Below are 21895 nucleotides of genomic sequence, written 5' to 3'. Positions count from 1 at the left end.
AAAATGGATGTTAGCAATATTAAAAATACATTAAAGAGCAGCATTCCTATTTTTCAAAAAATAATGCCTTTTTATGTGCTACAATGAAAATACAGAATGGTATCTCATCAAACTCAGAGTACAATCAGAATGAAATGTATGACCAACAGAACAGCAATAAAAACAAGGACAACACCTACCCTAAGCAGAATTAACTGTGCTCCAATGACTAGCAAAGGATCTGTGCTATTAGAGTTACATAAGTGTTGATCTTCCTCCTACTAGATTGTAAGATCTTACAGGCCCAAAATGGATAGTCATCTTTCTATCCAAAGAACCCACCGCTTTTAAAAGATTGTTACTGAAATGGTCTGAATTAAATTACTCTAAAAATATTTTAATGATTAAAATCAAAAAGATTTAAGGTTGTTTGTGTCAATTTAAAAGAAAACTGTTTTTAAAGAAAACCTACAGCCTTTTGTTGTTCTCTATTGAAAACACACTCAAAAAAAAAATTAAGAGCCCACAAAGTGAAATGTAAAGTACACTCATCATAGTGTTTTCATTGATACCACCTGCTTGGTTCCTAACAGCTGCAGACAGAGGTTTACCTTATCAGTCAGTAACCAGAGTCACTCAGTAAAATCCAGGCTTTACTTTTAAAATTTGATCATAGATGGAAAGCATAAACTAGGTGATGCTGTTTTTTCCAACTTTTGCATAATGTATTTATATTTATTATTGGCATAGGAAAAATGTTAAGATCAGTAATTTAAGACATTCTGAAATAAAATGTGTTCAAAAACATGAACTGTCCACTGTAAATAAAGATAAACTTCCTATTTGACTTTCTGTCTCCTTTTATTCACCCCAATTACTCTTGCTTTCCTAAGTATTAGTTAAATTATACTTCTGGAATTTAAGTAAAAACTCTAAAAACTTGTATTTTTGAATAAGAAAGATTTTACTACTGTGAAAAAGGGAATACTCCCACATATAATTTAATTCATAATCAAAATATATTCACTCTATGTAAAAACTAAAAAAAATGATTCAAATGTCCTTTTTAAAAAAATGCTTACAACAGCACAACAGTAAAGTAACTGAACAAACATAATGGATAAGAACATGATTACAACTACTCAGCATAACCTCAACTTGCACTTCCCTTTACGTTGGTCACACGTTCACAGATGTACAGCAAACGTGGGAATTCTACGTGCAGAAGCAGGTAATGTTCTCGGTTAGTGATGGTCTATTTAAAATAACACATTTTCGCGGGTGCCTGGGTGGCTCAGTCGTTAAGCGTCTGCCTTCGGCTCAGGGTGTGATCCCAGGGTCCTGGGATCGAGCCCCACATCAGGCTCCTCCGCTGGGAGCCTGCTTCTTCCTCTCCCACTCCCCCTGCTTGTGTTCCCTCTCTTGCTGGCTGTCTCTCTCTGTCAAATAAATAAATAAAATCTTAAAAAAAAATAAAATAACACATTTTCCTCAGTATGGTCAGGTCCTAAGAAACTACCTTGTTGTGACTGTCCCAGCAAACTAGAGATCACTTTGTTTCTTACCCCAAGTTTAAGTGCTCCAGGCAATACACGGCTATGAAGACATAACCCAAAAAAGAAGCCCCTGGGTATTTATATGAATACTCGATACTGAAAGGTATCTAAATTTACAGCACCATTTAGCTGTGAGTTGCTTTAGAAAATGCAATGTGCTATTTAATTATCTACAGAGGTAAAGATTTTCTTTCAGATGCATCTTGGGTTGTATTCATTATGCAGTACTAAAGCTCAGTAAAAGTTACAACTTTTACTAAAGATGTAAAAGTGAGATTCTCAGGTGAAGAATCCAAAAGCTTGGTATTATGAGGCAAGCGGCTGTCAGCTGCTGACAGACCATGAAAAACTAGTGCCAACTAAATCTTACAAGGAGAAATAACTTAGCTGTGGGCTGTAAAATCCAGCAGAGACCATAAAACAGCTCATTTAGATGAGTGATAGATTACGTCAGATTATCTCTGACAAGCTATCAGAGATAGCCAGAAAAGCAGGTATCTTTAGGAATGTGTACAGCAATTGCCAAAACAATGGGGAAAGTATAAGTCATGGACCTTGGGCTCAGAAAGGAATACTATTTTAAATCAGCTGCTAGAGCCTAAAATCACAGATGTTTTATTACACAGTAGTGTTAAAAGTTCACTAAGTTTATTTAAGTTAAAGAGTTAACAGTATTTCAGTAAAGGATTCGGCTAGTTAAAGTAACTCAGTACCAAATTCTGTTGTTTTTTTAGACTCTTTAAAATGCAATAATCACATTCCCAACATATTTGTCTTTGCAAGTTAATACTTTCATTCATATGGCTGAAATAGAATGTCAGCTGGTATTATTTATACTACATTATACCTACAGTCCCCACATGGGTTCGACAAGGAAGTATTTCCAAGATTACATTAATCATAACCTTACTTCAACTCTGACAGAGTAAAATTCTGCTTTCTCATTATAGTGAATTATGTATAGTTTACTTCTAATCCTTAACCCCCCAAGGCTTATTTATCTCCCACCATGTTCCAAAGTGAATCTGAGGTGAGTTACTAAGTAAATCTACACAGATAAACTTTAAAACTCTATAAAGGAAGAGATTTAAATAATAAAGTTTACCAACAAAAATGATTACCCAACAAATTATTTTATTCTATAATAAAATATAATGTGCCCTTTGGGAGAAAGATGACAAAAAAATTTATATATTCCATGAGGGGTACAGGAAAAGGTATGGCCGATTCTTCCAACTGTGTAGAGGATGTCATTCTAACCGCAATCAGGCTATTACATAATAAGACTCCAGACAAATTGCCCCTTTAATTATAATTAAAACACCTGTGAATTTTATTGTAAGCAAAAGAAATGTTTCTTCAAAGACCTAAGTCACTTGTGTCTAACATCACCTAATAGAACAAGGTCTCATTTCATTTATGATGATAAATGAGTGCCATCTAACGGATATCACCTCCCGCAAACCTCTATCTGCACGGAGACTACCTGGTGTTTGTTGCTTTCTGGGATGACAACTTCCACTCAGTTTCTTTAGATATTAAAAGGAGAAGCAAGAAACTTTTTCTTTATGTTTCTTTTCTGTATATTATTTATGTATTAGTTCTTTTTATTTAGACTGGGATATCACATACTTACGTAACAAGATGGTATAAATTTAAAAATAAAGATAATCATTAAAGATAAAATTATTCTATCACTATTTCTTTAAATCATAAATTTAAGAGCACTGTTTTTGAAAGATAAAAAAGTAAATATTCGACCTCACATACAGACTGCAGTTCAATATACTTCATGTACAAACATGCAGTTTCAATTATTTATACACAAGTTTTATTCAAAGAAAAGCAAAACACAAAACCACAGCATTTCCATCAAGGAACTTAGGAAAATCCCAAGTGCTTTCATGGTTCTCCAGTTACCAAATAATATACCTTTTAAACCAGAGTTAAAATAAAGGAAGAAATTCAGTAAGCAGACTGAACGGCTTCAAAACACTACTCTGTCTTCCTGTGTTCTTTCCCACCAAAGTGTGCTGTTTAAAGTTCCACAACTGTTATCTTCTTCCTCTTGTTCTTTAGTGAGCTCTACAAAAACCTAAATGAGAGTAGATAAATGAATACAGTATTCTGTATTGTAATTATCTCAAAGAATTTTTAATTAAATCAGAAACAGTGTAAGGCTACATCTACATACATTAACCATTCAACTATCAAGAGATATACTGGCATTAATATTATTTAAACAGAATAACTCCTTTAATCACATACAAAGATGAATGCTATGAGGATTAACAGATTGTTTTTTGATTAATACATGTAAGTAGCAGTCATAAAAAATAATTTATAAAAATTTAAGCAATGTAATTTCAGATACATGAAATAACGTCAACAGCACCCATTTTTCTTTTCTTTTTTTTTTTTTTTTAAGATTTTATTTATTTATTTGACAGAGAGAGAGCGAGTGAGAGAGGGAACACAGGCAGGGGGAGTAGGAGAGGAAGAAGCAGGCTCCCAGCGGAGGAGCCTGATGTGGAGCTCGATCCCAGGACTCTGGGATCACGCCCTGAGCCGAAGGCAGACGCTTAACAACTGAGCCACCCAGGCGCCCCAACACCCATTTTTCTTTACTAAACAAACAATACTGAACTTTTCAAAATAAGCAGATGGACAGCCTAAAGTTGTTTAAAATTATACAAAGTTTAGGCATATTGTATAACAATTTGTCTCTGGTTCATAAACACCCCCCCTCTCCAACATAAATAGAAATAATTAGGGGTGTCTTGGCAGCTCAGTCGGTTAAGCTTCCAACTCTTGGTTTCAGCTCAGGTCATGATCTCGGCATTGTAAGATGGAGCCCTGCATGACTCTGTGCTCAGCGGGGAGTCTGCTTCCCTTCTCCCCCTCCCTCAGCACCTTCTCTCACTCCACACATTCTCTCTCGAATAAATAAATCTTTAAAAATAAATAAATAAATCTAAACAATTAGATATCAGACACTTTCTTCCATAAAAGAATTTTTAAAAATTTAACTTTATAGTACCTGTTCCAGCGTTGCTTGAGAAAAGCTATATTCTTCAATGGCAAAAGTATGTTTAGCTATTAAAATATGAAAACAATATTTTACTCATTAATATTTCTAAAGAATAAAAACAGCAGTAACTAAGTGGCTAACAACCTGTTTTAAAAAAAAGAAATCTGTAATCAACTTATTTAAATTTGAAGCTGCCAAAACATGTTACTTTCCTCTATCTCGGTTCCCTGAGGCACCCTACCTGCAGTGTTACTCGCCTCACCTCGCCTTTTCCAAGCATCTCCCTGTTTACCCTCATCCGTCCTTTTCTCATGACTTCTTTGGCTCCCTGCTCCCTATCTCCCCTTCTCCAATTTCTATTACAGCCTGCTCTGAACTTCTTGAACTAGATTTTGGATATAGCTCCTATGTCCATCTACTTTTTTATATTCATTTCAGATCCTTTTGCAGTCTAATCGAACATCAAATTTTCTGGCTTTCTTTTCATTCCTGAAGTGAAATTCTCCCCAAGCATTATTAGGTTGTTTCATAGTTTAGAAATTCCATAAAACAACTTCTATATGAATACCTGTTCCATCCAGGAGCTTACCTCTCACCACCTGCTACCAGGGTATCTTTATCCTACCAACCATTTATTTTAAAAAACGTCAAGTTTCTATAAGCTTCTTTAAGCTTTTAGGAATGTGCACATGCCTACACTATGAATTTTCCTCTCCTCTCTCCTGCTGCCACTGAAGTTTTGCTACCATTGCTACTTCTAGGGCCTCATACAAAGTGAAGGTGCTGGAAACTCAATGTTCTCACTTCTGGAAGAACCACTGAGCGCTAATTAAACCGAACTTTCTCACAGATGCAATGTGAAAAACCATGGTGATGTCAACTAAAATAGTAAAAGGTTTATGCTACAATATAGCTGACCTACCAAACCTCTACAATGTTAATATTTATCTCACAATAGCTTCCACAATAAACAGTCTCAATTTCTAAACTTTTAAATAAAATTCTTTTATAAATTGAAAGCTACTTTACAATGTTTTTCAAGTCTTACCTTCTTCTAGCTTAGAAAAAGATTGTGAAAGGGCTGGAACATCTTCCTTAGGAATCTTATAAGCCAAAATAGAAGAAAAACTGGAAACAGATAAATATAGAAAAATTTAAAAATGATTACTAATATGTTCTAAAGCTAAAGTTCAAACTTCATTTAAAGTTCAAAATTAAACTCCAACAACTCATTTTGATACATATTTAGAAAAGAATTGTTTTAAATCTTAAGATATTTCCATGCAAAACAACCCTCTCATTACTACTGATATGAGAACTTTCCAAAGTTTAAATACTATTGAATATTGTAATATCTAACACTAAATTAGATACAAAACTCCAGTCATCAGACTTAGTCCAATACTGGTGATATTAACAGACCTTTTTTTTTCTAATTCTTAATGCAATAACCAATTTTTATGATTACTGCTCTAACAAAAAATATAACTAAATTTTTAAAATCTTTACCTCTCCTGACGGCTTGCATTTGGGAAAATATACTGAATTTCTCTTTGAAGGCGGTCTACTTCTAGGTTTTCTATCCAGTCCTTTAACTTTATTTCCAAAAAGTAGCCTTTTCCAAATTTACTCTTCAGATGCTGGACGGTCCCAATACATCTGTAGTGATTTTTAAAAGAAAGCTCAGACATAAAATGACAGTTTCAAAGAATGATTTCTCAAAGGATGATTTAATTAAATGTTTGATGGGATACTTTTAAACGTATAGAGAAGTTGCAAACATAATACAGAGAGTCTCCATATACCCCTCACCCAGTTTCAGTTTCCCTAATATTATGATCTTATATAACCATAGCACATTTGTCAAAATTAAGAAACCAACACTGGTATATTACTATTAACTTTATATTTGAGTTTATTTGGGTTTCACCAGTTTTTCACTAATGTCCTTTTTCTGTTCCAGGATCTACCCAGGATATATACTGCACTTAGTCCCACAGGTCTGTGACAGCTTCTCACTCTTTCCTTCTTTTTTTGCCTTTGATAGTTTTAGGAACTGGTCAAGTGTTTTGGTAGAACGTCTCTCAATTTGGAGTAGTCTGACAGTTTTCTCATTAGACTGGGGTTAGGGGTTTTGGAGGAAATGCTAGAGAGCTGAAGCACCTTTCCTATCACATCCTATCAGGGGTACACAACATCCACACGACACCGCTCTTCTGTGAAGTTACTATCGCCCTCTTTCTACACACTGGAAGAGACTGGCTAAATTCAGACTATACTTAGGAAGTGGAGGATTACCCTCCCTTCCCAGAGGGAGCAGTATCTACATATACCATTTGGAATCTTTCCGTAAGGAAAATTTGCTCTCCTCCCACATTTATTTTATTTATTCAACCATTTATTCATAGGAGTATGAACTTGAATTATGAGTGTATTTATTTTATACTTTGGATTACAACCCAATATAATGCTGAGCAATTTTTTAAAATAACAAATATGCACGAAAACAACATTACAAGTTGTTGAACCATTAAACTAATGACAATTGCAAAGTAGCTAGCCATTTCTTAGAAATAAACTTACATATTTCCAAGTAATTCTACAGAAAGCTAACAGTCAAAACTCAAGTAAAGACACTTTTTTTTGCATTTAAATTTATGATTGTAAGTTTTTGAAATGATTATTCAAAACCCACCTCAACTCCCCAACCCCCCCGCCAAACGTCATAGCTTTCAGACATTTACCTTAACTGTCCAGATACCATGATGGCCACCCGGTCACAGACAGCCTCTGCTTCCTCCATATAATGAGTGGTCAGAATAGCAGCCCGCTTTTTGTTTTTAAATGCAGTTCTAATTGCTCGCCTATAAGACGTAAGTAAAAATAGAGTGAAAGTATCTGAATATTAATGAAAATCCAACTATTTGGTCAATTAAGATTTATCAATATCTACTGCTATAGTTATTACATACTGCCTAACTATGATTCTTCTAACTTCTTTTCCTTTATTTTTGAAAGTTTGTCAAATAATCAGAAATTCCATGATTTCAAATGTTTCTATGCATTAAAAAATAAATTATAAAATTAGACGCTTTTCATGTTGTAACTAAAACAGCCATAAAATCACAGGGAAAATTTAATATGCTTTACCCCACACCTCACATTTTGTAGAGATGGAAATGTAGGCTTAAAGAGTTGGTCAACTAACTAGCACCATGAATTTCTAGGCATTCCAACATAAACTCAAGCCAGTGTTATTAGTATGAGAATTAGAATTTATGTTTAATGACTAGGAAAAAGATATTTTAAAAGCTATTCAGACAGCAGTACTCTTTATCTTAGTAATTACCCATATATTTATTTTTATTCTGGAATAAATAAAGTATTATTAATACTTCATCAAAGTATAAAGTATGATAAAGTTTAAAAGCTTATGGCAGGGGTGCCTGGGTGGCTCAGTTGGTGAAGCATCTGCCCTCGGCTCAGGTCATGATCTCAGGGTCCTGGGATCAAGCCCTGTGTTGGGCTCCCTGCTCGGTGGGGAGTCTGCTTCTCCCTCTTCCTCTGCCTCTTCCCACTGCTCATGCTCTCTCTCTCTCAAATAAATCAATAAAATCTTAAATAAATTTAAAAAAAAGTTTATGGGATTCTCTAGAAATCAAAATATTTAATTTTTAATGACTATTTTGTCATTTGTGTAAGATTTTAAATCAATATGTATATGTAACTAATATAAAACCATTAGTTATAGTAAAACAAACTATTCTTTTATTCTAAAGTATGATATGGTATAATGTGTCTCAAGTATCTTTAATGTCATACTTACCACATGTGCTGTTTGGCTTTAGGATCCATACCCGTAGATGGTTCATCTAGCAGGGTAATGTGAGGATTCCCCAGCATACTCAGGGCAAAACACAACTAGATAGAAAGAAAATGGGGGGACTAATAAGGCTTCACATAAGAAATTTTATCAAGACGGTATCAGGCTCTAAACTATGAATAAGACATACACGTATCTGTTGTTTAATAAAAGTACCTTTCGCTTGATTCCTGCGGGTAGTTTCTTTATAGTTTTCTGAAGATGTTCTTTTAAATCAAGTGCATTTGTTATCCTGCAAAACAGGTAATACAAAAAGATTGTACTATCACTCACTGTTCATGATCATTGACGGTCTTTTTTCTAGAACACTCAGTTGGAGTTTAATATATAATTAGACTTCCAATTTACATCATCTTAAACAAATCACTACCTCGATAAAAAGGTTCACTTTAAGTTTGACATTTATAGGTATATTCATTCTATAATTAAAAATAGAAAAATTACCTTTTTATTTTTATAACTATCATAATTCTGTAAAGAATATATGAAAAAGTAATGACCATTTTCTATGAAAAGTATGAGCCACAAAAAATGCTTTTAAAAATTAAACTTTTAGGGGCGCCTGGGTGGCACTGCGGTTAAGCGTCTGCCTTCAGCTCAGGGCGTGGTCCTGGCGTTATGGGATCGAGCCCCACATCAGGCTCTTCCGCTATGAGCCTGCTTCTTCCTCTCCCACTCCCCCTGCTTGTGTTCCCTCTCTCGCTGGCTGTCTCTATCTCTGTCAAATAAATAAATAAATCTTTAAAAAAAAAAAAATTAAACTTTTAAAATGTGAAATGTAAACCTTTCTCTGGGTAATAGAAGGTTTTAATTTTACCGATTTATGACTTCTTTCACATCACTTGCGCTCATTCCTTTCACAGCTCCATAAATTTCAAAATGTTCCTGCAATGTAATATCTGGCCACAGTGGGTTTATCTGAGGACAGTATCCCATATACTTAATGGAACCATCATCTTCAGTTGGGTCTGAAGAATAATCTCCAAGAAATACCTACAGAAATACAAACCAATTTTAAATAACTTTTGGCTTAATTTACATTGTGAAGAAGTGGTAAGTGAATTAATTCAAACTCTTTCCTAGAACCAGGGTAATAGTAAGTCAAATTTCTATTCGTTTTGATGAAGAAAAGACATACATAGTTAAGTCAGAGTTCAGTGACATTGCCCAAAAGTACGATCAGGAATGCAGGTTGATTGAAAAGGCAAACTCCAATTTAAACTAGGATGATCAAGGGACCTCATTGGAAGGTGTTATTTGTGCCACAGAGGTAAAGCAAATTAAATCATTTGAATTTCTACAGGGTAAGGAATAACCAATATAAGGAACAGTTAAGGCAAAAACCCAAAGAAGAGTGTGTCTGGCATTTTCCAGGAAATCAGTGGGCCAGTGCGGTTGGTGTAAAGTAAGAAAGGGGGAGAGGAGCAGAAGACAGGATGAGAGCAGTTTTGTGAAGTTTCCACAAAGTGGTAATATGCTTACAATCAAAGGCTAATTAATGGCAGGGTCAATATTAGCTCCTATATCTCCTGAAGTTAATAAGATTGTCTTCTACAGATCAAGTTGGCAGCAGATCCGTCTACTGAAACCTGGCAGGTCAGAAAGGAGTGGAAGGAAATATTCAATGTGCTGAATGAGAAAAATATGCAGCCGAGAATTCTTTATCCAGGTTGTCATTCAGAACAGAGGGAGAGATAAAGAGTCTCCCACACAGGGGCACCTGGGTGACTCAGTTGGCTGAGTGTCTGACTCCTTGATTTTGGCTCAGGTCATGATCTCATGGGTCATGAGATCAAGCCAGACCATTGGGCTCCACATGCAGTGGGGAGTCTGCTTGGTGGTTCTCTTCCTCTACCCCTCCCCCACTCCTCACTCTTTCTCTCTCTCTCTCTCTCTAAAGTAAATAAATAAATCTTTAAAAAAAAAACAAAAGGAGTTTCCCAAACAAAAACTACTTTTATTAGTTCATGACCATTAAGCCAGCCCTGCAAGAAATTTTAAGGTGGACTCTTTGAGTGGAGAAAAAAAAGAAAGACCAAAAGCAACAAAGACTAGAAAGGACCAGAGAACATCATCAGAAACACCAATTTCACAGGCAACACGAAGGCACTAAATTCCTATCTTTCAATTAAATCACTCTGAATGTAAATAGACTAAATGCTCCAATCTTAAGACATGAGGTATCAGAATGGATTAAAAAAACAAGATCCAGGGGGCGCCTGGGTGGCTCAGTTGTTAAGCGTCTGCCTTCGGCCCAGGGTGTGATCCCAGGGTCCTGGGACTGAGCCCCACATCGGGCTCCCTGCTCTGCTGGGAGCCTGCTTCTTCCTCTCCCACTCCCCCTGCTTGTGTTCCCTCTCTCGCTGGCTGTCTCTGTCAAATAAATAAATAAAATCTTAAAAAAAAACAAAAAACAAAAAAAACAAGATCCATCTATATGCTGCCTATAAGAGACTCATTTTAGACCTAAAGCCAGAATAGTCATATTTCCATCAGACAAACTAGATTTTAAAACAAAGACTGTAAAAAGAGATGAAGAAGGGCATTATATCATAATTAAGGGGTCCATCCATCAAGAAGATCTAACAATTATAAATATTTATGCCCCCAACTTGAGAGCACCCAAGTGTAAAATTCAATTAATAATAAAGAAACTCGATGATAATACAAAATTGTAGAGGAATTTAACACCCCACTTACAGCAATGGACAGATCATGTAAGCAGAAAATCAAGGAAACAATGGCTTTCAATGACACACTGGACCAGATATACTTAACAGATATATTCGGAACATTTCATCCACCCTAAAACAGAAGAATACACATTCTTTTCAAGTACACATGGAACGTTCTCCAGAACATATCACATACTGGGTCACAAATCAATCCTCAACAAGTACAAAAAGACTGAGATCATACCATGTGTATTTTTAGACCACAATGCTATGAAACTTGAAGTCAAACACAAAAAAAAATTTGCAAAGACCACAAATACATGGAGGTTAAAGAACTTCCTACTAAAGAATAAATGGGTTATGGGGTGCCTGGGTGGCTCCGACTATTGAGTGTCTGCCTTCAGCTCATGTCATAATCTCAGAGTCCTGAGAATAAGCTCCACACTGGGCTCCCTGCTCAGCAGGAGCCTTCTTCTCCCTCTCCCTCTGCTCCCCTGCTCCTGCTCTCTCGTTCACTCTCTCTCCCTATCTCAAATAAATTAAAAAACAAACAAAAAAGAATGAATGGATTAACCAGGAAATTAAAGAAGAAAAAAAAAAATACACGGAAGCAAATGAAAATGAAAACAAGACAGTCCAAAACCTTTGGGATGCAGCTAAGCCAGTTCTAAGAGGGAAGTATACTGTAATACAGGGCCACCTAAAGAAGCAAGAAAAGTCTCAAATACACAACCTAACCTTACACCTAAAGGAGCTAGCAAAGGAAGAGCAAATAAAGCCTAAAGCCAGCAGAAGAAGGTAAATAATAAAGATTAGAGCATAAATAAACAATATAGAAACAAAAAGAAAAAAAAACGAACAGATTTTTTTTTTTTTAAAGATTTTAAGTATTTATTTGCTAGAGACAGAGCAAGAGAGAGAGAGAGAGAGACAGTGCACAAGCAGGGAGAGCGACAGGCAGAGGGAGAAGCAGGCTCCCGCTGAGAAGGGAGCCAGATGTGGTACTTGATCCCAGGACCCTGGGATCATGACCTGAGCCAAAGGTTAACTGACGGAGACACCCAGGCTTCCCAAACAGTAGAACAGATTAACAAAATTGGGGCACCTGGGTGGCTCAGTCGTTAAGCGTCTGCCTTCGGCTCAGGGCGTGATCCCAGAGTCCTGGGATCGAGCCCCACATCAGGCTCCTCCACTGGGAGCCTGCTTCTTCCTCTCCCATTCCCCTTGCCTGTGTTCCCTCTCTTGCTGGCTGTCTCTTTCTCTCTTTCTCTGTCAAATAAATAAATAAATAAATCTTAAAAACAAATAAACAAAAACAAAACAAAACAAAACTAAGAGCTGGTTCTTCGAAAGAATTAATAAAATTGATAAACCTCTAGCCAGACTTATCAAAAGGAAAAGAGAAAGGACCCGAACAGATAAAATCATGAATGAAAGAGGAGAGATCACAACCAACACCACAGAAATACAAACAATTTTAAGACAATGCTATGAAAAATTATATGCCAACAAACTAGGCAACCTGGAAGAAATGGACAAATTCCTAGATACCTACAAACTAACAAAGCCAAAACTGAAATAGTAAGAAATAGAAATTTCAAACAGACCCAAAACAGCAAAGAAACTGAATCAGTAATCAAAAATCTCTCAACAAACACAAGTCCAGGGCTGGATGGATTCCCAAGGGAATTCTACCAGGCATTTTAAGAAGAGTTAATACCTATTCTCAAACTACCCCAAAAAACAGAAATGGAAGGAAAACTTCCAAACTCATTCTATGAAACCAGCATTACCTTGATTCCAAAACCAAAAACCCCACTAAAAAGGAGAATTACAGGCCAATATCCCTGATGAACATAGATGCAAAAATTCTCAATAAAATACTAGTGAATCGAATTCAATAGTACATTAAAGAATTATTCACCATGATCAAGTGGGATTTATTCCTGGGCTGCAGGTGGTTGAATATTCACAAATCAATCGTGATACACCACATTAATAAAAGAAAGGATTAGAACCATAGGATCCTGTCAACATGTAGAAAAAGCATTTGACAAGTATAGATCTTTCTTGATAAAAACCCTCAAAAAGTAGGGATAAATGGAACATACCTCAATATGGCCTTCGTATAAAGGCCATATATGAAAGACCCACAGCTCATCCTCGATGGGGAAACAGAGACTTTCCCCTACAGGCAGGAACAAGACAAGGATGTTCTTTCCCGCCACTACTATTTAACATAAGCCTTACCTCAGCAATCAGACAACAAAGAGAAATCAAAGGCATCCAAATAGGCAAGGAAGAATTCAAACTTTCACTATTTGCAGACGACATGATACTTTATGTAGAAAACCTGGAAGACTCCACGAAAACATTGCTAGAACTCATACATGAATTCAGCAAAGTTGCAGGATATACAACCAATGTGCAGAAATCTGTTGTGTTTCTATACACAAACAACGAGAGAGCAGAAAAATAAATCAAGGAATCGATCCCATTTGCAACCGCACCAAAAAGAGTAAGATACCTAGGAATAAACCTAACTAAAGAGGTAAAAGATCTGTACTCTGAAAACTATGGAAGATGCTCAACATCACTCATCACTCACCATCAGGGAAATACAAGTCAAAACCACAATGAGATGCCACCTCACACCTGTAAGAATGGCTAAAATTAACGACACAAGAAACAACAGGTGTTGGCAAGGATGCCGAGAATGGGGAACCCTCTTACACTGTGGTGGGAATGCAAACTGGTGCAGCCACTCTGGAGAACAGTTTGAAGGTTCCTCAAAAAGTAAAAAACAGAACTACCCTATAATCCAGCAATTGCACTACTAAGTATTTACCCACAGGATACAAAAATACAGATTCGAAGGGGTAATGCACCCTGATGTTTACAGCAGCATTATCAACAATAGCCAAACTATGGAGAGAGCCCAAATGTCCATCGACTGATGAATGGATAAGGAAGACACACACACACACACACACACACACACACACACACACACACACACTGGAATATTACTCAGCCATCAAAAAGAACAAAATCTTGCCATTTGCAATGATGTGGATGGAGCTAGAGTATATTATGCTCAGTGAAATAATTCAGTCAGAGAAAGACAAATACCATATGATCTCATTCATATATAGAATTTAGGAAAGAAAACAGATGAACATATGGGAAGGGGGAAAAGAAAAAAGGAGACAGGGAAACAAGCTATAAGTGACTCTTAATGATAGAGAACAAACTGAGGGTTGATGGAGGTAGGTGGGTGGGGATGGGCTAGACGGGGGATGGGTATTAAAGAGGGCACTTGTGATGAGCAATGGATGTTGTATGTAAGTGATGAATCACTGAATTCTACTCCAGAAATCAATATACACTGTATGTTAACTAACAAAACTTAAATGAAAGAAAAAAAAAATAAGATTGTCTTCCATTAAGTAGGCAGACAAATCACCCATGCATGTAATAATTATAAAAGCAGAAATACTATGTGTGCATCTGCACGTGTGAAAATTTTGTGTATATTATTTTCAAAGATAACCAAAAAGATCATAATTTGATTAAGCTATACTAAAAAATTAATACTAAAAACATAAAATCCTAACTTGTCATTAAAAAATTTACTTTAACTAAAAATGTAAATCATAGCATCTCCCACACCCTTATATATCATACCTGGCCTGAAGTTGGTTCAATATCACCAACCAGAATATTGATAATTGTGCTTTTGCCGGCACCATTTGGACCCAGTAGCCCCAAGATCTCTCCTAAAGAAATTGAAAGAAAAATCATTATACGTAAATCAAACTAAAAATGGAAATTACTCTTCTGGAAAAATTATTTAAGAAAAAACAAATACCAGCCTTTTTTCACACAGAAAGAGACATATTTAGTTGCCACTTTCTTTACTTTTCTTGTAAGAAGAAAATCTTTCTTGTCATCATATTCTTTATGCAAATTGCTGACCATAATGGCTGGCTTCTAATAAGGGAAATAGGATTTAAAAAGAGAATAATAAATCAGATATACCTATCATGAAATGACAGGTCGCCTACAATTCATGTTCATATATCATAAGACCTATATTCACTAATAAGAGGTATTATGTAAATAAATATCCATTTATGACTGAAATAATGGCTTATTCAGAAGTAAAGAGACAAATATTTTTTCAAAGAAAAGACTTTTTTAATATTGATTCATATGAAAAGAGAAGTATTTTTCAGATTAATTCCTACACATGAGGAACTAATTATTGCACATTTAATAAGACTTACAATAAAGATTCAATTACCTCCTCACAACACTGGCAACTCATTAGCTCTTTGACCTTTAGTCTTTCAGCCTTGACATCTTCATCTTCATCCTCATTATTTGGTGGTTCTGGATACTTCCTATTTTTGGACTTTGTTGAAAGAGTCCTAAATATATAAAGATAATAGATTTTCAAAAAACTAACAGTAAGAAATTCAAGCACTCCATGGAGAAAACACCAAAAACATACACCAATCTGAGATCTGTGATCTTATTTCTGGAAGGTGGAATTACAGAGCTATTTTTCACTCACGGATCCATTTGATGATGTTACCAAAATTCATTCATTTTTCAACATTATATATAACTGGTATGTGTCATGCACTATTTCACACAAACAAAAGATTAAAAAAAACATGTACCCATCCCTCAAAGAATTTACAGTTTGGGTATAAATGACATTGCCCTGGGGCAGAGCAGATGTAGGGGGCTGAACTCAGAACTCACAGGAACTCTAGAAAAGTAGGCAGAGAAGAAAGTTCTTCCAAAGGAAATTCTGAAGTGTAAGAGAGGAAAAGAGGTAAAATAGGGAGTTGACATTATAGACAACAAAAGAACAAGAGAAAAGTATAAATAAGGAGGAAGAAGTCAATCATACTAAAGTAGCAGATGAGGTGAGTAAGTAGAGTCTACTTGATAAGACACAGAGGAAATCATTAGTCACCTTACTGAAAATAGCATCAGCAGAGAAGCAAGTGCAGAGACCAGACTGCAGGGAGTTAAGGAGTGAATGAGAGGTGAGGAACTGGAAGTAGAAGCTTCTTGGCTATGAAAGAAAAGACATATGAGACAAGAGCTAGAGGGATTGAGGTTTAAATGAGATTTAGGAGTTCTGATGTTTTTAGTTTGTTTTATATGAGAAAGGTGACTCCCTCCTCAGAGAAAAATACCCTATTTAGATCCACAAGGGAAAGATACAGGAAGAGAAAGTAAGATTGACAGAGCAACATCCTTAAGTAGACAGAATAAATGAAGACATGGATAACAGGAGGGGTGCCTCTCCTTCTGGGACTAGGAAAAGGCAAAAATGATGAAAGAGGTGGATGAGTGTGTAGAACTTTCCAATTAAGTGCTTCTGTTTTCAGAGATGGCAAGATCACCTACTGATAAGTAGAAAAGGTGAGGTGAACTGGAGAATTTGAGGAATACAAAGAAGGCTTGAGATAACTATCGAAAAGAGATAAGAAGAAAATGGGATAACAAGTGTTAAAACAAAGCTGAGTTTATACAGGATAAATCCGTGATATTAGCAAACTGCACTTTTATGTTAATATTCTCCAAACTATAATTAGACTTACCAAAATTATGATTTTTAGCAGACAGGTCAAAGAAATACAGAAGTTGAATACAGAGTGCTGAAAGAAGGGGAAGTGATGAATCACGTGAGTGAAGCTGAATAGAGAAAAGGTGAAAACTGTGATTAGTGGATACGTTTGAGAACAGAAAAAACTTAGGGGTAGAAACCACAGCAGAAAAGTCCAATAAGAGTAATAAAATAAGAAAGCTGAAAAGATGAATGTTACTGATAGTACGGGACACAGATGAAGTGAAGAGCAGTGATGGCAGGGCTCTGACCCAAGACAACACATGAGATGTAAAGGACACAGAAGTCATGAGCGCAGAGAGAATGAGAAACTGAGCGGGAGGATGTTATCCCAGTGGATGCGGATTCTTCCCCAAGATGACAGCAGGAGAAATAAGGAGAGCCAGAGGCTAAGTCCTCAGTGGATATGGGGAGTATCCAGTGGTTAATAAATATGTTCACAGCAGCATTATTCATAATGGCCAAAACACAGAAACAACTCAAATATCCATCAACTGATGAACAGGTAAATCAAGTGTGGTATTTCATGCAACGTAATATTACTAAAAAAGAAAAAAGTAATGAAGTATTGCTATATCATGAACCTTCAAAACATGGTAAGAAGCTAGACACAAAAAGACTATATATTGTAAAATTCCATTTATATAAATGTTCAGAACTGGCAGACTTATAGCAACTAGATTAGATTAGTGGTTATACTGGGCTGGGGGCATGTGCAAGGGGGGCCACTGATGACTCAAAGATTTTTTTTGAGAGTGAAGGAAATTACCTAAAACTAGATCATATACTACATAAATATACTAAAAAACATTAAAACTTTTTAAAAAATTAACGGACCTGAAAAAAGGATCCTTTCTTATTGACTTGCCTCCGTATTTTTTCTCATAGTACTGTAAGAGGAAAATCCAGAGTACACACTGCAGGTAAGGCTACAAGAAGAACATATAAGAGCTCATGACTCGATCTTTTTTTTCCCCCTCTATCAATATAACAAAGACCACATATATCAGGTTCCTTACCATCACCAAAACAATTAATCATTATTTTCTTCACATGTCATATAAGTTAAGAATTTTAATGCAAGCCAAGGTAGATTTTTAGTAAAATAATCCTTCACATATTTTCCTACCTCTGTAAAGTTCATTGGTTGTCAGCTTCATAAAATACAAAGAAAAAAAATGTTTTTGTTTCTGAGGAAGCCAGAATTATAATTAAATAGAATAACATAAGAGAGCCAAATATATTAAAATGGACATATTCAATAAATGTATTACCACCAAAATGCATATTGGCTGGCATTAACTAACACACTTGACTTTCTGAGGCACCTTCATTCTTATGCAACATGATAAAAACTAAAAAGAGAGTTAAAATCACACAACCAAACTGCTCTTAAGGTAGTATGCTAACGCCAGCATTTTTGTTTATTTCTTACCGATATAACAGCCACCAAAAGCCTATCCCATGGATTATAGGTGTCCTCATTTTTTCGAATATTCTTCCAAGAAATCTAAGACACAAATTTTTGAAAATTGATATGCTGCTGTGATAAGATAATATAATGGTATTTGGTCTTTGACCCAGTTCCCAGCACACAGGTTCTAAACACCCTTGGAATTTCCTGAGTGACAGAGGTGATAGGAGCATCTTTTGTTATTTAAAATAAGCCCCAATCAACCCAAACCCTTTATGCTACAGAGGTGACTCTTGAAGGATGATGCTGGTTGCCAGGGGAACCAACCAAGTGATTAGAAGGTGGGAACTTCCAGCCTCATCCACTGATCAAAAGGAGACAGGGGCTTGAAGACTGATTATCTCATTGTGCCTCAGTAATGAAACGTCCATAAAACCCTCCGTGAACACAGGGTTATAGAGTTTCCAGGATGGTGGCTGCATCCACATGCTGGGAGGGTGGCACACTCAAAACTCCATGGGGACAAAAGCTCCAGTACCTGGGACCCTTCTGGACTTTGTCTTCCCTATCTCTTACTCTACTTATTTACGTATCTAATATAATAAACTGGTAAAAGTCCATAAAGTGTTTCCCTAAATTCTATAAGCCATTATAACAAATTATTGAACCTGTCAAGGGGTCATAGGAACCCTGGATTTGTAGCCATATCAGACACAAGCGTGGGTTACCTGCAGACCCACTACTCGGATCTGGCATCTGAAATGGGGCGGTGGGGGGGGGGGGGCGGTCAATCTTGTGGGACTAAGCACTTAACCATGAACGTAGCCCTGAGTCTGCATTAACTCCAGGTAGTTAAATGTCAGAATTGCTTTATGTGAGGGAAAACCCCACACATTTAGTGTCAGAAGTGGTGTGAGTAGTAGTTTTCTTATAGCTGCAATGTGTAGGAATATTTAGATTAAAATGCATTTTGTTTACCAAACATGTATTCTCTATACATAAGATAGCTATAAATATTAATAGCTATGATTTCTACTTAGGTTAAAATCTTCCCCATGCTAAAACATTTCTACCTGGGGATGTATAAATTAAACACATTAAAATGAAGCAAAAAAGAAAGCAGGGGGAAGGGGTAGGGGAGAGGAGGGTCGGTGCATAGAATTAGGTCAGCAATCATTCTAAATCAATATCATCATTTAATTTTCTTCTAATCACATGCAAATATTTCAATTATCCAGGCTTAATAAAACGAATGTTTTATTTTTTCTTTAAAAGAAGTCTCTTACACTTTATTTTTTTCATCCCTTAATAGTACATTATTTAATCCCTGAAAAACTCCCTCAAAACAAATACTGACTGAAGTCAGATCATACTTGCAATTTATATACATCCTTTTGGGAATCAAAGAACAGGTAACAGACGTACTCCTCCTCCTTTGAGATTTTACGGCTTAAAGACATACTTGGAAAGATTTCACAGTAATCTTAAACTGCTGCTTAATAACACTCAAATCAAGTAAAGAGCAGCTAAGCTGATTTTGTTTTTTACTATATTCAATATAAGAAATAAGATCTCAAAGTTTAGGCAGTATTTATGCTTTTCAAATATTAAAACATATAACAGACATACCTTTATGAAACAAATCAGACAACCCAGAAGCGGATAGATTGGAATGACTATGGAAAAGGTATAATGGAGAACAGCCGTAACTGTGTATCCCATAAAGAACGTTATTTCAGTGATTGCAATGCAAGCCAATGCTGTCTAAAGAAAAAAATGAGAAAACAAGTGAAAAAGTATTTAGCAATTTCCTACAAACTCACTTGCAAGTTTGTGTCATTTAAAATGTTTTCTAACCTCTAATGAAACATGGAACCAGAGATTATACTTAGCCGGGAGGCGCCAGGCCCAGCTGTCTGCTGCTGGCATCCTCGCCATGAAGTTCTTAAATGCCTTCAGTACCATCCCTTCGTGGAATGGATGATGCAGAAGACAAACACACACAGAAAGATGCTGCCAGCTATCTACCTAAGTTCTGTGCTTGGAAAAGACACAATAACATTTTGAACATAATCCTGAAAGAGTTCATGACGTTCAAGTAAGCTATGAAAAGCTGGGGTGAAATAATACAAAACATGACTTACCACAGAATAGATAAATGACCAAAACTCTTTGGTATTCAAAATTTTTTTAAAAGTGAAGGAAGTAACATAGGTAAAGAGAATGACTGATGGAACATAACCAATAAGGCAAAAAACCTGTAAAACAGAAATGTATATTTTATGTAAAAATATGAATAGCTAGCAGTACATATGCTATAAAAGACCAGTTGTATCAAAATATTAAGGAATGATTATTCTTCAAATTTTATTGCTCAACCAATCACTCCAAAAACTGAAATTGTAGTTACTTGAAGAATTACCATGCACATTTTTCCTAAATCAGTAAAACTCATACTTTTAACTACATGTTAACACAATCCTGAATAAATAATTTACACTGAACACTATTTGTAGTTCTTTTTTATGCCAACCAAAATGTTATCTCTAATCATGTTATAAAAACAAGTACACTAGCTGGTTACAACTTTATCCTTCTCAATCAACTATTAGCTACCATTTCAGTATACAGCACTCAATGCATTTGGTAACTATTTAAGAAAAACATTTATAAATTTATAAGGCAGAAATTAATATGTATAGTCAGTATAATCTCTGGCAGAATGATAAAATTACTTTCAGTAACCCCAACATCACCTAGTTCTATTTTCCCTTTTTCCTAATATAAATCATTCACGTGAAGGGTCTAGTATCAGTCATGTACATGTGAACATGAATGCAAGCCATACTCTTCCTTAGTATTTAAAGTGATATTTTAAATTACGGAGTGGAAGAGCTTTTTTGTGAAATTAGTTTCAGGCATAGAGACAAGGAAGACATTTTAAGGAAGGCCTGTTTAATTACTCCTGATTACACACAAGTAGGCAGTCTACAGAAAAGACCACCTCAGTCTCAAGGAATTATTTTATAATGATAGTTAGTTGTTGTTTTTAAAAATCACTTACAGTCATATAAATTGCATTATCAGTATCATATACAATAATTAAAATAGATACTGGTTCTACTTTCTATAAAAAGATTAATATCCAATTTACTTGATGAACCACTTGTCATGTTTATAAATACTTAGTTTTTTAAAATAACATTTCACTTATAAATAGGATGAGTATGAGTAATGTTAACTTACCACAGAAAGGAACTTCACAGCATAAAAATATAATCCATAATGAAAGGCAAATAAACTTCCTAGCATCAAAATAAGAACAAGAAAAAATAAGGGGATATCAACAATAGCTTGTCCAATCCAATATGCAGATGGCAAAAGTCCTGAAAGTTTAAGTTGGGTATATGCTTTGATCTACAAAACAAAAAGAAGGAGGAGGGAAAACGGATTATAATTATAAACATTTTACACCCAAAAAACTCTAGCAAATTATTGTAGAACTCTTTAATTTTACATCAACAAAAAATACAGGTCACATTCCAGGTCTCTAGGTAATAAAAATCCTCCTACAATTAAATATAAATTTCATATAGTCTTTAATTTGTACAAGTTTGGCTTGTTCTGCAATGTACAATTTTGACAAAATTTTTCAGCATCAGAATACAGTACAGCTAAGAAACACAAAACTAAAATAAAGCAAAGGT

At 35.5% G+C, this 21895-nt stretch overlaps 1 protein-coding gene across 5 annotated transcripts in view; it reads right to left on the bottom strand.

Moving 5' to 3' along the window:
- Nucleotides 1–2652: 2652 nt before the first annotated feature.
- The window catches only part of ABCA5 (ATP binding cassette subfamily A member 5), a 67825-nt gene continuing 48582 nt past the window's right edge, over nucleotides 2653–21895 (bottom strand). For 4 of the 5 annotated variants that reach the window (XM_044389095.3, XM_048225835.2, XM_026512359.4 and 1 more), the window contains 16 exons: nucleotides 21435–21605; nucleotides 20333–20446; nucleotides 19818–19952; nucleotides 18210–18284; nucleotides 17612–17703; nucleotides 15431–15557; nucleotides 15000–15117; nucleotides 14812–14903; nucleotides 9267–9442; nucleotides 8606–8681; nucleotides 8393–8487; nucleotides 7311–7430; nucleotides 6076–6225; nucleotides 5615–5694; nucleotides 4576–4631; nucleotides 2653–3630 (listed from right to left, as the gene is read on the bottom strand). In XM_044389095.3, coding sequence (XP_044245030.3) covers nucleotides 3523–3630; nucleotides 4576–4631; nucleotides 5615–5694; nucleotides 6076–6225; nucleotides 7311–7430; nucleotides 8393–8487; nucleotides 8606–8681; nucleotides 9267–9442; nucleotides 14812–14903; nucleotides 15000–15117; nucleotides 15431–15557; nucleotides 17612–17703; nucleotides 18210–18284; nucleotides 19818–19952; nucleotides 20333–20446; nucleotides 21435–21605 — 1785 coding nt within the window. In that variant the 3' untranslated portion in view covers nucleotides 2653–3522. Of the gene's footprint in view, nucleotides 3631–4575; nucleotides 4632–5614; nucleotides 5695–6075; nucleotides 6226–7310; nucleotides 7431–8392; nucleotides 8488–8605; nucleotides 8682–9266; nucleotides 9443–9931; nucleotides 10039–14811; nucleotides 14904–14999; nucleotides 15118–15430; nucleotides 15558–17611; nucleotides 17704–18209; nucleotides 18285–19817; nucleotides 19953–20332; nucleotides 20447–21434; nucleotides 21606–21895 lie in introns of those variants that run through there. The other variant, XR_006411032.3, reaches the window with a different exon arrangement.

Source organism: Ursus arctos, unplaced genomic scaffold (genome assembly GCF_023065955.2).
Source record: "Ursus arctos isolate Adak ecotype North America unplaced genomic scaffold, UrsArc2.0 scaffold_24, whole genome shotgun sequence".
NCBI classification, from domain to species: Eukaryota; Metazoa; Chordata; class Mammalia; order Carnivora; family Ursidae; genus Ursus; species Ursus arctos.
Note: the sequence above shows the minus strand (reverse complement) of the source record. Positions and strands in the feature narration are given on the sequence as shown.